The 13,933-nt window shown below is 36.9% G+C and overlaps 3 protein-coding genes and 1 non-coding gene across 6 annotated transcripts; 1 reads left to right on the plus strand and 3 right to left on the minus strand.

Annotated features, from left to right (window-relative positions):
- Positions 1-1,481: 1,481 nt before the first annotated feature.
- LOC121800358 (probable 2-oxoglutarate-dependent dioxygenase AOP1) lies at positions 1,482-2,856 on the minus strand. Its single transcript, XM_042199929.1, has 3 exons — positions 2,457-2,856; positions 2,062-2,383; positions 1,482-1,879 (listed from the first exon to the last, which is right to left on the minus strand). Exons 1-3 carry the CDS (start codon positions 2,828-2,830, stop codon positions 1,631-1,633), a joined length of 945 nt encoding a protein of 314 aa, XP_042055863.1. The 5' UTR covers positions 2,831-2,856; the 3' UTR covers positions 1,482-1,630.
- Positions 2,857-3,488: 632 nt separating this feature from the next.
- Positions 3,489-3,561, plus strand: TRNAF-GAA. Its single transcript has one exon. It is a non-coding gene; the product is annotated as a tRNA-Phe (tRNA).
- A 1,358-nt stretch (positions 3,562-4,919) lies between these two features.
- On the minus strand, positions 4,920-7,777 carry LOC121798075. 3 transcript variants are annotated; one of them, XM_042196904.1, is made up of 4 exons: positions 7,649-7,777; positions 6,776-7,565; positions 6,072-6,535; positions 4,920-5,895 (listed from the first exon to the last, which is right to left on the minus strand). In XM_042196904.1, the coding sequence occupies exons 2-4, from the start codon at positions 6,777-6,779 to the stop codon at positions 5,143-5,145; spliced, it is 1,221 nt and encodes a 406-aa protein (XP_042052838.1). In that variant the 5' UTR covers positions 6,780-7,565; positions 7,649-7,777; the 3' UTR covers positions 4,920-5,142. The 3 variants fall into 3 exon arrangements, with proteins under 3 accessions (XP_042052838.1, XP_042052837.1, XP_042052836.1); XM_042196903.1 differs by having other exon boundaries at positions 6,776-7,575; positions 7,649-7,750; XM_042196902.1 differs by lacking the exon at positions 7,649-7,777 and having other exon boundaries at positions 6,776-7,638.
- A 2,106-nt stretch (positions 7,778-9,883) lies between these two features.
- On the minus strand, positions 9,884-11,258 carry LOC121800217 (probable 2-oxoglutarate-dependent dioxygenase AOP1). The gene is made up of 3 exons (XM_042199801.1): positions 10,859-11,258; positions 10,464-10,785; positions 9,884-10,281 (listed from the first exon to the last, which is right to left on the minus strand). The coding sequence occupies exons 1-3, from the start codon at positions 11,230-11,232 to the stop codon at positions 10,033-10,035; spliced, it is 945 nt and encodes a 314-aa protein (XP_042055735.1). The 5' UTR covers positions 11,233-11,258; the 3' UTR covers positions 9,884-10,032.
- Between the last annotated feature and the right edge of the window lie 2,675 nt (positions 11,259-13,933).

Here is a 13,933-nt window from a genome sequence, read left to right on the forward strand (position 1 = left end):
CAAAAATCAAGTACATTCCTAAAGTAAAGAGAAACTTAATCTCTCTTGGACTACTAGAATCAAAGGGGTACAAGTTCAATTCTGAATCTGGAATTATAAGGGTAACTAAAAATTCAAGAATTATCATGGAAGCTAAAAGAAGGAACAACCTATACTATTTGATGGCAGAGATAGTTACTGGATCAGTAAACATTACTCAGTCTGAGAGCATAAATTCTTGACACTCCAGACTGGGCCACGTTGGAGAAAAGGGGATCAATGAGCTAGCCAAGCAAGGAGTGATCAAGTTGAATGCATCAGAAGGTTTAGGAAAGTGTGAGCCATGTATTCTTGGAAAGGCTAAGAAGCTGCCTTTTGCAACCGGGAAGCACAACTCAACAGCTCCATTTGCGTATCCTCACTCAGATTTATGGGGTCCAGCTCAGGTTTCATCTATGAGTGGAGGTAAGTACGTACTTCATGTCTATCATAGATGACTACTCTAGGAAGGTCTGGATTTATATTTTAAAAGAAAAGTCTTAAGCATTTGAAAAGTTTAAGGAATGACACCTGGATCTTGGTGAGAAATTCAAAAACCCATAAATTGATCAACTGCAAATGGATTTTTAAGAAGAAATTGGAAGTGGGTGAAGTTGAATCTATCAGGTTTAAAGCAAGATTAGTAGCAAGAGGTTTCACACAAGTTGAGGGGATAGACTATACAGAAGTGTTTTCTCCAGTAGTGAAGCACACTTCTATCAGGATTTTGCTGGCACTCACTGCTCATTTTGATTGGGAGATGCACCAATTCGATGTCAAGATTGCTTTCCTTCATGGGGACTTAGAAGAAACAACATACATGATGCAGCCTAAAGGGTTTGAAAGGCCTGGTGAAGAACAGAAAGTATGTCTGCTAAAGAAAAGCCTCTACGGGCTGAAGCAAAGTAGATGAGGAAATTGGTCATCCATACATGACCCTTCGAGGAGAACCATCCTTTTTCAATCACTTTTCTCTCAATTTCCTTTTTTTTTCAATATACCATTTCTCATTTAATCCTCTTTTTTCATATTCTTTTATCTATTCTATAAACTTATACATTTGAGATTCTAGAAAAAAATTTATCATGGAAAGTGCACTTTATAGTTTATACGTCCAAAGTACCTTTCCACTTTTTGGAAATTTTTTACAAGCTCAAAATGCTTTACAATTACTCCTAGATAGCATTTAAATTCTTACACACTAATACTCTATCCATATGCGAATATGTATCTTTGATTTTTTTTCCGAATTTCTGTCAATATATTTTTCATTTACTTTTTTTATATAGTGCCATTTGATAGGCAACTCTTATAATATAAAAATTTATTTTACTTTCCAATTAATATATAGTAGTATTATTATAAAAATAATACTACTATATATTAATTGGATTAAGGTTTTATTAACTTTTTACGTTTACATTCTTTCAGATTAAAATCTGAGCCAGCAAATGAGAGACATATTTGTCGATGGTAATAGGTACTACTAGAATTTTACATTTTTGAACTCTTTTGCCCCATGTTTTTATTTTAGTACACTGTACTTATTTAGTAAACAATTATTTAATCAAACACATAATATTTGACTTGCACACTGGAATATATGATTCAGTCAAACACCACAGAAATCTTGGAGTAAATTCTGGGATCGTAGGCCCTGATCTGTTTCGTAAAACTTAAGCCAATCGACGTGAGCAAAGGGTTTGAATTTCAAGGGATGTTCATCATCAACCAACTCCTTAGGAACTTCCACAGTCTTGGTAAGGAAAGAAAACAGCCCAGCTGTGTATCTTGTTTCCTTTCCCTTGCTGTCCATGGTAACTTTGTGGATCGCAGAAAGCACCCGATCATTACTCCATGCCTATTTTGTCCTCAGACGAAAAGAGAAAAAATGGTTGAAATATTGTTAGTTGAACGTTAATAAATATGTGAGAGAAAAAAGTTGTGTGTCATGCTACTAAATTTTGAAGGGGACTAATTTTTATGCGCAGACTAAAATAGAAAAACAGGACTATTGTTAGTTGAGTTATGATATATGCTGACCTTGCAAGCATCTCCGGCCATGACAACGAAAGAGGTGGGTGGGAACTGGACATTAATCCACTTCCCGTCTCTTGCCATAGTTTGGAGGCCGGAGATGTGATTTTGATAGAGTATGCTTATGAAGCTCTTGTCAGTGTGTGGCGGAAGACCCAACGTTGTTTGTCCCTCGTTTGGGACCCCATACTTCATCAACCGGAGAAGATAAGTGGTCGCATCACGATGTGGATCTGCATGCTTCTCCAAGCCGTAGCTCTCAAACAGCATCGTCGTCACCTTCTTCTCTAGCTCTGCGACCGTCTTCGCAAAGCTCATCGTGGTCTCACTAGAGATAACAATAAAAATTAGGGTTTTTTAAAATTAAAAAATATTAGGGTTAATAAAGAAAATATTAGTACCAGAAAGATTGGTTGCCCTGAGGCCACATGAGGGTGGTGAAGCTCTGAGCTCCTTCAAGAGTGTCAGCGTAGTCAATTCCTAAGGCTTCATGGAGAGGCGCGATGGGGATTTGACCCATGTATCCATGGTAGGGTTTTTCATTGATGTTTTGGATTTTGGTTTGAAGGGGAAGATCAAGAAGGTCTTGAGTTGCTTTGAAGATGGATTTGTGGAGTTGGGGTGAGATCTTGTCATATAATGCTACAAAAAAACCATGGTTTTCAAAGGCTTCTCTTATGTTTTTGGAGGCAGATGTCCAACAATTTGAGCCTGGCTTCATTCCTGGGTTGTTAAAGTCTAATATTAGAAGCTCAGGGGTAGTTTCGGAACCCATGATTGTTACTTGCTTATGATCTTGTGTTTTTGGAGAATGAGGAAATATAAGATTGCTTTGAAAAATAATTGTAGATTCTCACGGGTTTATATATGTTAAGATATTGAAAATAAAAATAAATAAATAAATAATTTTAATAGAGCTAAGAATTATTGAGATGGTTATCATGTAGTGAAGATGTAACGTTTAGTCACTTTGCTAGAAGACGAAGATAAAAGGACATATATATGATCCCAATTTTTTTAATAGGATGATAAGTTCTCATTAATTTATTAGATTCGAAAGACATCTAGAAAAAAAAAATAGGAGTAACAGCTAAGGGTTGTAAACAAAATTATAGTTCCTCAAATCAATTTATATGAAATTTGATGAGACATCCTTGATAGGAGGAAGGTAGTTGAAAAATAATAATAGAAAAGTTAGCTCCTTGAAAAATAAGGTTTTTTTGCCACGGTCTATCATAAAAACAAAATTGTGGTAAATAGTAGTATTACGGAAGAACATACAGAAGATTTATTTTCTATTATATCGTTGTTAGGTTTTTCCCTTTATTACAAACATCACAAATTACGACAATAGTACTAGATATATCAATTATCTTTACAATGATATAAACAAAGATAATATAAATACAAACAGTTATTAAACAAAACAACATGCGGGGATAGCTCAGTTGGGAGAGCGTCAGACTGAAGATCTGAAGGTCACGTGTTCGATCCACGTTCACCGCATTTATTACTTTTCTTTCTTTTTTCTGCCAGTTATCATACTATGTATGAAAATCAGAATAATGTGAATTTTTTTTCTTCGTAACTAATTAGCACTCATGTGATATATTTTATACAAAAATTGGATTGACATGTCAAAATTATAACGATTAAAGTTTAAAACTTAAAATACTTCTGTCTCCTCTTTTATGAATAAATCGATTTTTTTTTATTTTTCTTTCTTTTCTCTTTGGGTTTATTTTCTATTTAAAATTTCGGTTTCCCTTCTTCATTTCGTGAAAAAAGAATATAACTTTTATTCTCCTTTTTTTTTCATGATTTCAGATTTTGTTGTTGCAAATTATCTTTCATTTATGGATATAAAAACAAGTTTTTATCAAATACCCCTAACAAACAACACCAAGAAATTGTTCAATATAAACTTTAAGCAGTAGGAGTATGTTATTTTCACTTGAGAGAATCACAAGCATTGAAGCCATAGATGTAGTCCAACCCCATTTATAATGGGTTAATTAAGTGTGGGCTTAAATTGATTTGAAATCCCCTTATTTTCACTTTTACAAATGGATTGCTTTCACTACCAAAAGTGGGCTCACATAACTTCACAAGAGAATAAGGGATCCAATTACATATGCAAAATAGACCCTTTACAATCAGTCTCAACTGCAGTATTGTAAAATCAACAACTCTAAAGTGGTAAATTTAATGAAGTTTTTTTTACCATATTGGTCTAGCGATGGACGATCTCATCTATCCCTCACCACGCTGCGTAATTAAAGTGGTAAAGTATAAGCTCACCAAGAAAAATCAGACTAAATATGCTATAATAATCTTAGACTTATCTATCACCTCTAAATATGCGTCATGTGATATTTCAATTTTTTGATTGACGAGATGAGTTTCAGATAAGCTATTGTTAAATTCTCTAAATTCTGTCCCACATCGACTTGGTAAAGATCCCTTTTAATCTATATAAGTGTGGATAACCCCCCCTTATGAGGCCTTTTAAGGGGTGAGTGGAACATTTCTAATATGGTATCAGAGCGGGCCCAAGTCGATGATGGTTTTCTCTTTATTTCTTATCTACCTCACGAGTGGAAGACCGATGTCCTTTCCGGCCCACATCAATGATGGCTTCTCTTGCATTGCCTACCCACGTGATGGATGACCGATGTCCTTTCCGGCCCACACGTGAGGGGCGTGTTAAATTATCTAAATTCTGTCCAACATCGACTTGGTGAAGATCCCTTCTAATCTGTAAGTGTGGATATAAGTGTGGATAACGGTAAGTGGCTCATTTCTAATAGCTATCAACTCAGTGACATAGTGTAACAAATTGTGCTGCTTATAATAAGTTCACATTGCTAGATACTAGTACTCCATAATCCATATAAATATGAATCCGGTCAGTTTTCCAAATCTTAGCTCTAAACATTATCCTGCAAAGTTTTTTCTTTTTTTGAGACCAATGTGACCCAAATCTATAAACCCATTAACTTGTAGTATTCATAATACTAATATAATACTAGGTGAATCACTTATATACCAACTGAATTCCGTTTCATCGTCATATTCGATTATAAATTAAACCCTCCAAAGCTCTGCTTCTTCATCATCAGCATTAGTCCCCGCGAACAAGTCCACCATGCACGCATCATAAGCCATGACCGGATACTCAATCTGCCCAACCGAAGGCAGTTCCGGATGATCCGTCCTCTCATAAGCCAACACACGGGCTGCCTCCTTCATCACGGGCATCCACCACCAGTAGTTCTGCTCTTGCTGCTCGTCTATAGGCAGATCCGCCGATGGCGAAATCCTCTCTATGATACTGTCCACATCAAGGTCCTTAAACTTCTCCGAAACACCAAGAAGACCACAAGCCCCCTTCGCCCCCTCCACCACAAAATGGCTGATGGCGTCCCCCATCCTGATCATGAAAGCCGGGGTCCGGAGATACACCTCGATCATTTTCTCGTGGAGCGTCTTGAGGAACGCTTGGCCAATTGGGGTCATCAGGATATGCCGACGACAGAGCTTGATCCCTACGCCCCTCCCAATCACCTTCCCCTCCTCCCTCCCTTGGCTGTAGGCTTGAATCCTCACCCTCTCTAGCTCCTCCATGTGATCGGCTCGTTCCTTTTCCAACGTAGTCGACAATGCCGTGATTTCAGCCCCGGCCATATGCAAAGCTGTCGCGGTAGAGACGAGATCTTTGTCCTTTGAAAGGATACACTGGTTCTGTTGCTCAAGACGAGATTTTAGCTCCTTGATCTCGTCCTTTAGACTCTTGTACTCCTCCGCGCGTTCATACAGCACTTCCGAGGCCACGGTGGTCTACAAGAAGCAATAATGGAAGTAAGAGAAATGTTAAGGCCTGTTTAGTTTCCTAGTTTTGCCAACAAAAAGATCATTAATTGCTTCTAACATAGTATTATCAAATCTACAAATTATCTTCAACCTGTCATATATGGCAAGCAAACCAAACGAAAAAAACCAAAGGAAATGTTTACCTTCATCCGGTTACCAGATACCATGTCTTTTAGCTTGGAGGAGGGCAGTTTCCTCAACTCTGCCAAATCCTCGTCTCGAGGAACGGTCTCCCAGAAGGCCGTGCATTGTGCGTCCGATAACCTTAAGGCATGGCCGGGGAAGATACTATTAAAGGGCTTGTTAAGAGCCACCGGGTGCAGGTGTGACGGCCTTTTTCCTTGGTGAGCAGAGGACTCCCTCTCAACAGAGATCACTAATGACCTCTTTTGGCCAGAGACAGCCTTCTTCCTCTCCGATTGTCTCTCCACCCGAATGGCGGAGGGAGAAGTGTCTTCACCCAACATGAGCTCAGGCGCTCGAGGACTAGGTGACGGTTCGTTTGACAAATCCACCACTTCAAGATCCTTGGCGAGAGAAGGAAGAGGCTGCAGTTCAGCGTGGGCACGCCGCCGTTTATCAGCAAGGATCTTTTGCCAAGACATTGCTGAAAATGAAAGCAAAAGATGAAAGTGTTATTGACACCTAAATACACCAAAATTGTACTCCACATCCAACTCTGCAACGAACTTTTGCCAAAACAGTGTTGAAAAGAAAGCAAAACAGAGACATTGTTGATAAGAAAGTAAAGCATAAAAGGCTATTCCCACCCAAAAAGAAAGCAAGCATAAAAGGCTATTCCCAGCCAAATTAAACAGAATTTGGTATGCATATGCATTCGGATTACCCATATCGACAGACCAGTTATGGTTCACGAAGAGGCCATGATAGATGAGAGCGTTCTCATCTGTGACAACACGAAGCAAGCAGAGATACTTTTCATCAAAAGAGGCGTTAATGGCAGCCAAAACTGACCATTCATGCTTACTAAGATTATCTACACTAGGAGTATGTATCTCCCTAAGCTTCACATGCCACCAAACCTCGCGAAACGGCCAGCCATGGCCGCTCAGAGGCCTGACGAAGAAGTATTTCCTCAACCAGCCGCTACAAACGCCGGGGATTTGGCCGTAGAAATGGGCGGGGCTTTCCGATTTTGTCTTGAAGCAGTAGAATTCACCGATGACTTTGACGCCGTGGCAGATGTGGAAGAGGCGAGAGGTGTCGGCGAGGCCGTGCTCTCTGAGGAGAATGTGAAGAAGAGAGCTCGGCGAATGGAGGAAGGATGGAGCTGATTTATCGGAATTTGGTAGAGACGAGACAGATCTGAGAGAAAGGGGCAGATTGGGAAACGGAGGCCAGCGTCGATTTGTTTCTGCCAGAATACCATGGCGGGAGGCTCTGCATCGGAAGGCCTATCGTCGGAGCTAGGGCATTCTATGTGAAATTGGGGAGGATTTCGCAGCTGTGATGTGAGTTTTTCCAGATCTATGGCGGTTTTCTCAAACGATTGTTCTTTGCCACGCATGATCTTAGGGTTTTGATGCTTAGTTTTTACGAGCTATGAAGAAATTGAGAGAAGGAGTGAGAAATGATACCTGAAATTTCTCGAGAGAGAAAAAGGTGAGAAATTGCACCTGAAATTTTCTTGCAGTAGAGAGAGAAAGTGAGAAACGATGCCTGAAAATTGCCGAGAAGCAGAGAGGGAGAGAAACGGTACCTTGAATTTTTGGAGAAGTAGAGAGAGAAACGGAGTGGAAAAGCGCTCTCGTTGGAGGAGAATGCTGACGAAATCGGAGGTTTTGGGTTTTGCAAAAAATGGTATGGTGAAGAAGAAGATGGGCGAAAGTTGAGTTGGAGCCTTGGAGGGAGGGAAACTGCAGCAATCCAATAAGTAGCGGACATGTGTAGGGTTGGGATTAAGAGTCTACCTTGATGGTAATATGAACGGTCCAGATTGAAAGGTTGGTCATGCATGAATGCATGCAAATTGACCTTCGTTTACTATGTTAATCTAGCATAGATCAAATATGTTACGTAAAATAGATAGTATTTCAGGCTTAGCTGTGGCTGTGGCTGTGGGCATTTAATGAATTAGGTACACAGAATAAAATTACAAAGTGATGTCATTTTATTTAAAGTTTGATAGGTTATCAATTTATATTAGTATGAAAATACATAACTGGAGGCTCTAGAAGCTTTGAATGTGCAAGACGGACTAGCATTGAGGAGTCTTGGATCATGGATTCAGGCTCCACTTATCACATCTGCTCACACAAATCTTGGTTTCAGAATTTGGAAATCAGTCAAGGATTTGTGATATTAGCTGCACTTATCACATCTGCTCACACAAATCTTGGTTTCAGAATTTGGAATTCAGCCAAGGATTTGTGATATTAGGCAATGATCAAACCTATGAAGTCAAGAGAATTGGAGATATAAAGCTCAAGGTGTTGGATGGCAGCATCAAAATCTTGACAAAAGTCAAGTACATTCCTAAAGTAAAGAGAAACTTAATCTCTCTTGGACTACTAGAATCAAAGGGGTACAAGTTCAATTCTGAATCTGGAATTATAAGGGTAACTAAAAATTCAAGAATTATCATCGAAGCTAAAAGAAGGAACAACCTATACTATTTGATGGCAGAGATAGTCACTGGATCAGTAAACATTACTCAGTCTGAGAGCATGAATTCTTGACACTCCAGACTGGGCCATGTTGGAGAAAAGGGGATCAAGGAGCTAGCCAAGCAAGGAGTGATCAAGTTGAATGCATCAGAAGGTTTAGGAAAGTGTGAGCCATGTATTCTTGGAAAGGCTAAGAAGCTGCCTTTTGCAACCGGGAAGCACAGCTCAACAGCTCCATTTGCTTATGCTCACTCAGATTTATGGGGTCCAGCTCAGGTTTCATCTATGAGTGGAGGTAAGTACTTCATGTCTATCATAGATGACTACTCTAGGAAGGTCTGGATTTATATTTTAAAAGAAAAGTCTCAAGCATTTGAAAAGTTTAAGGAATGACACCTGGATCTTGGTGAGAAATCCAAAAACCCATAAATTGATCAACTGCAAATGGATTTTTAAGAAGAAATTGGAAGTGGGTGAAGTTGAATCTATCAGGTTTAAAGCAAGATTAGTAGCAAGAGGTTTCACACAAGTTGAGGGGATAGACTATACAAAAGTGTTTTCTCCGGTAGTGAAGCACACTTCTATCAGGATTTTGCTGGCACTCACTGCTCATTTTGATTGGGAGATGCATCAATTCGATGTCAAGATTGCTTTCCTTCATGGGGACTTAGAAGAAACAACATACATGATGCAGTCTAAAGGGTTTGAAAGGCCTGGTGAAGAACAGAAAGTATGTCTGCTAAAGAAAAGCCTCTACGGGCTGAAGCAAAGTAGATGAGGAAATTGGTCATCCATACATGACCCTTCGAGGAGAACCATCATTTTTCAATCACTTTTCTCTCAATTTCCCTTTTTTTTCAATATACCAATTCTCATTTAATCCTCTTTTTTCATATTCTTTTATCTATTCTATAAACTTATACATTTGAGATTCTAGAAAAAAATTTATCATGGAAAGTGCACTTTATAGTTTATACGTCCAAAGTACCTTTCCACTTTTTGGAAATTTTTTACAAGCTCAAAATGCTTTACAATTACTCCTAGATAGCATTTAAATTCATACACACTAATACTCTATCCATATGCGAATATGTATCTTTGATTTTTTTTCCGAATTTCGGTCAATATATTTTTCATTTACTTTTTTTATATAGTGCCATTTGATAGGCAACTCTTATAATATAAAAATTTATTTTACTTTCCAATTAATATATAGTAGTATTATTATAAAAATAATACTACTATATATTAATTGGATTAAGATTTTATTAACTTTTTACGTTTACATTCTTTCAGATTAAAATCTGAGCCAGCAAATGAGAGACATATTTGTCGATGGTAATAGGTACTACTAGAATTTTACATTTTTGAACTCTTTTGCCCCATGTTTTTATTTTAGTACACTGTACTTATTTAGTAAACAATTATTTAATCAAACACATAATATTTGACTTGCACACTGGAATATATGATTCAGTCAAACACCACAGAAATCTTGGAGTAAATTCTGGGATCGTAGGCCCTGTTCTGTTTCGTAAAACTTAAGCAAATCGACGTGAGCAAAGGGTTTGAATTTCAAGGGATGTTCATCATCAACCAACTCCTTAGGAACTTCCACAGTCTTGGTAAGGAAAGAAAACAGCCCAGCTGTGTATCTTGTTTCCTTTCCCTTGCTGTCCATGGTAACTTTGTGGATCGCAGAAAGCACCCGATCATTACTCCATGCCTATTTTGTCCTCAGACGAAAAGAGAAAAAATGGTTGAAATATTGTTAGTTGAACGTTAATAAATATGTGAGAGAAAAAAGTTGTGTGTCATGCTACTAAATTTTGAAGGGGACTAATTTTTATGCGCAGACTAAAATAGAAAAACAGGACTATTATTAGTTGAGTTATGATATATGCTGACCTTGCAAGCATCTCCGGCCATGACAACGAAAGAGGTGGGTGGGAACTGGACATTAATCCACTTCCCGTCTCTTGCCATAGTTTGGAGGCCGGAGATGTGATTTTGATAGAGTATGCTTATGAAGCTCTTGTCAGTGTGTGGCGGAAGACCCAACGTTGTTTGTCCCTCGTTTGGGACCCCATACTTCATCAACAGGAGAAGATAAGTGGTCGCATCACGATGTGGATCTGCGTGCTTCTCCAAGCCGTAGCTCTCAAACAGCATCGTCGTCACCTTCTTCTCTAGCTCTGCGACCGTCTTTGCAAAGCTCATCGTGGTCTCACTAGAGATAACAATAAAAATTAGGGTTTTTTAAAATTAAAAAATATTAGGGTTAATAAAGAAAATATTAGTACCAGAAAGATTGGTTGCCCTGAGGCCACATGAGGGTGGTGAAGCTCTGAGCTCCTTCAAGAGTGTCAGCGTAGTCAATTCCTAAGGCTTCATGGAGAGGCGCGATGGGGATTTGACCCATGTATCCATGGTAGGGTTTTTCATTGATGTTTTGGATTTTGGTTTGAAGGGGAAGATCAAGAAGGTCTTGAGTTGCTTTGAAGATGGATTTGTGGAGTTGGGGTGAGATCTTGTCATATAATGCTACAAAAAAACCATGGTTTTCAAAGGCTTCTCTTATGTTTTTGGAGGCAGATGTCCAACAATTTGAGCCTGGCTTCATTCCTGGGTTGTTAAAGTCTAATATTAGAAGCTCAGGGGTAGTTTCGGAACCCATGATTGTTACTTGCTTATGATCTTGTGTTTTTGGAGAATGATTGCTTTGAAAAATAATTGTAGATTCTCACGGGTTTATATATGTTAAGATATTGAAAATAAAAATAAATAAATAAATAATTTTAATAGAGCTAAGAATTATTGAGATGGTTATCATGTAGTGAAGATGTAACGTTTAGCACTTTGCTAGAAGACGAAGATAAAAGGACATATATGATCCCAATTTTTTTAATAGGATGATAAGTTCTCATTAATTTATTAGATTCGAAAGGCATCTAGAAAAAAAAAATAGGAGTAACAGCTAAGGGTTGTAAACAAAATTATAGTTCCTCAAATCAATTTATATGAAATTTGATGAGGCATCCTTGTTAGGAGGAAGGTAGTTGTCAAGAAAATTGTACTCCCCTAAATCCATGTCCGAGGAGATATTCAAATCAATTTAATTGAAATTTAATGTGACGACTACTGGCTTGTTAGGAGAAAATGCACTTGTCCAGTAAAATGTATACTTAATTACTTTTTGCATATTAGTAATTTTTTTGTTCAAAATGTATAACAATTTAATGCAAACGCCAAACAAAGATGCCCTTTCATAATGTTCTGCAAGAATGACTGAACCGTTGAGATGTAATAGAAATTTTAGTTTTTGAAAATCGAAATATATTATTAATGATAAGAAATCAGAACTCAAAACAATGACACCTTAGGAACTCAAAACGAAATAAAACAGTTTGATTCCTTAAACACCACAAAAGGTATGTATAGGACTCTCCAGCATTCTGTTCTCGTCTTGGCTGAAAAAATCCAGAAACTCAAATGGCTTGTATCTCAGAGGATGATCTTTGCCTTCACCATATCTTTCTCCATGACCGCGAACTGAGCAAGTGAGTATCTTGCTTCATTCCCTTCCATAGTCACTCTGTGAATGGGGGATTTTATCCTATCATTGCTCCATGCCTATTCCAAAATAAAGTCAACTAAATTAAACATGTCACTCATTCCCTTCAAAGGCCTCATAAAGTTCGGTTCGGTTCCGGTTAGTTTTTTTGCTATTTTTTGAGGATGGATTTGTGGAGTTGGAGTGAGATCTTGTCATATAATGCTACAAAACAACCATGGTTTTCAAAGGCTTCTCTTATGTTTTTGGAGGCAGATATCCAATAATTTGATCCTGGCTTCATTTCTGGATTGTAGAAGTCTACTACTAGAAGCTGATTAGGGATGAGAAAAAATTCACTAGTGAAGACATACCAAGGTGGCATTGTAACATGGTATGTCCAGCCAATATTTATTTAACAAGTGGAAATAGATTAACACCCAAATTAATCTGGCCTAATATGACATTCTCTTTTTTTTGGAAATATACTAAAATATGGTAACATTATTAGGACTTCCTATGTGAATTATTATGGAGTATTAATGTATGTATCCATATACACATGTATTTTCGTATGTATATATTGACTTTAATTGCTTTTGAACAAATTTAGTGAAATTACTTTAATCAACTTAATTTTGTTATTCTTCATATTAATCATAATGTAAAATATTTTAATTAACTTTAGTTACTTTAATTAAATTAATTCATATTATGTTTACTTTAATTAACTTAAATCTGTTAATTTTTATATGATATTAATCATGATGTAAAATATTTTGGCGCATATATTAATATTGCCATTGCAAATTATTAACTACATAAATGGTTATATGTTACTATATTAAAATATAAAGGTAGCTAAATATAAAATATGATCTAAAAATTGCATATATTATATTATATTTAATCTAAATCTACATTTATATAGCATGAAAAAGCTCTAAAACAAAATAAAAGTTAATATGCAAAATATGTCTCTACTTCAAAAATAAAATAAATATTAGTTCAAATAAAAGTCTTCCAAAAATATTTCATGTAAATACGTTGAATACTACTCCTATTTGTGTACACATGAATGCATGTGTTGTATATACATGGAGTATTAGGGTAATGATAAAATGCAAATTCATATATTGTACAAACTCCAAACTATGATCTGGGCCGTTAAAAAATATCAGCAGATGACAAAATAGTAGCAACAGAAAATGTCAACACAATATCAACACATCAACACAATATCAACACAACATCAACCGTTAACACTGTGTTGACATTTCTGTTGCTACTATTTTAATACTTGTTGACATTTTCTAACGGTCCAAATCATAGTTTGGAGTTTGTACAATATTAGTTTGCATTTGATCACATTCCTGGAGTATTATATATAGGAAGTTCACAAAAGCTATCATATTTTAGTTATATTTCCAAACAAGGTGAATGTTATATTAGGTGAGATAATTGGGTTTTAATCTATTTCCCCTTGTCAAATAAATATTGGTTGGACATACCATGCCACAATGCCACCTTGGTATGTCTTGACTAGTGAATTTTTTCTCGATTAGGGATAGTTTCGGAACCCATTATGATTACTTTGTTTCGGATTTTGGAGATGTAAGTTTGCTTTGAAAAAATGGTGATTGTTATGGGTTTATATGGTAAGATATTCAAAACAAATAATACTAAAAAATTCAATGGTTATATCAAATGTGAACTTGTGAAGCACGAGTTCCTTTTTATTAAGATGAATTTCTTGTAGTGAAGATGTCACTTTACTAGAAGCCAAACATTAAGGGACATGTATATATGATATATTATCTATTTG

Source organism: Salvia splendens, chromosome 4 (assembly GCF_004379255.2).
Source record: "Salvia splendens isolate huo1 chromosome 4, SspV2, whole genome shotgun sequence".
In the NCBI taxonomy this organism is placed as follows: domain Eukaryota; kingdom Viridiplantae; phylum Streptophyta; class Magnoliopsida; order Lamiales; family Lamiaceae; genus Salvia; species Salvia splendens.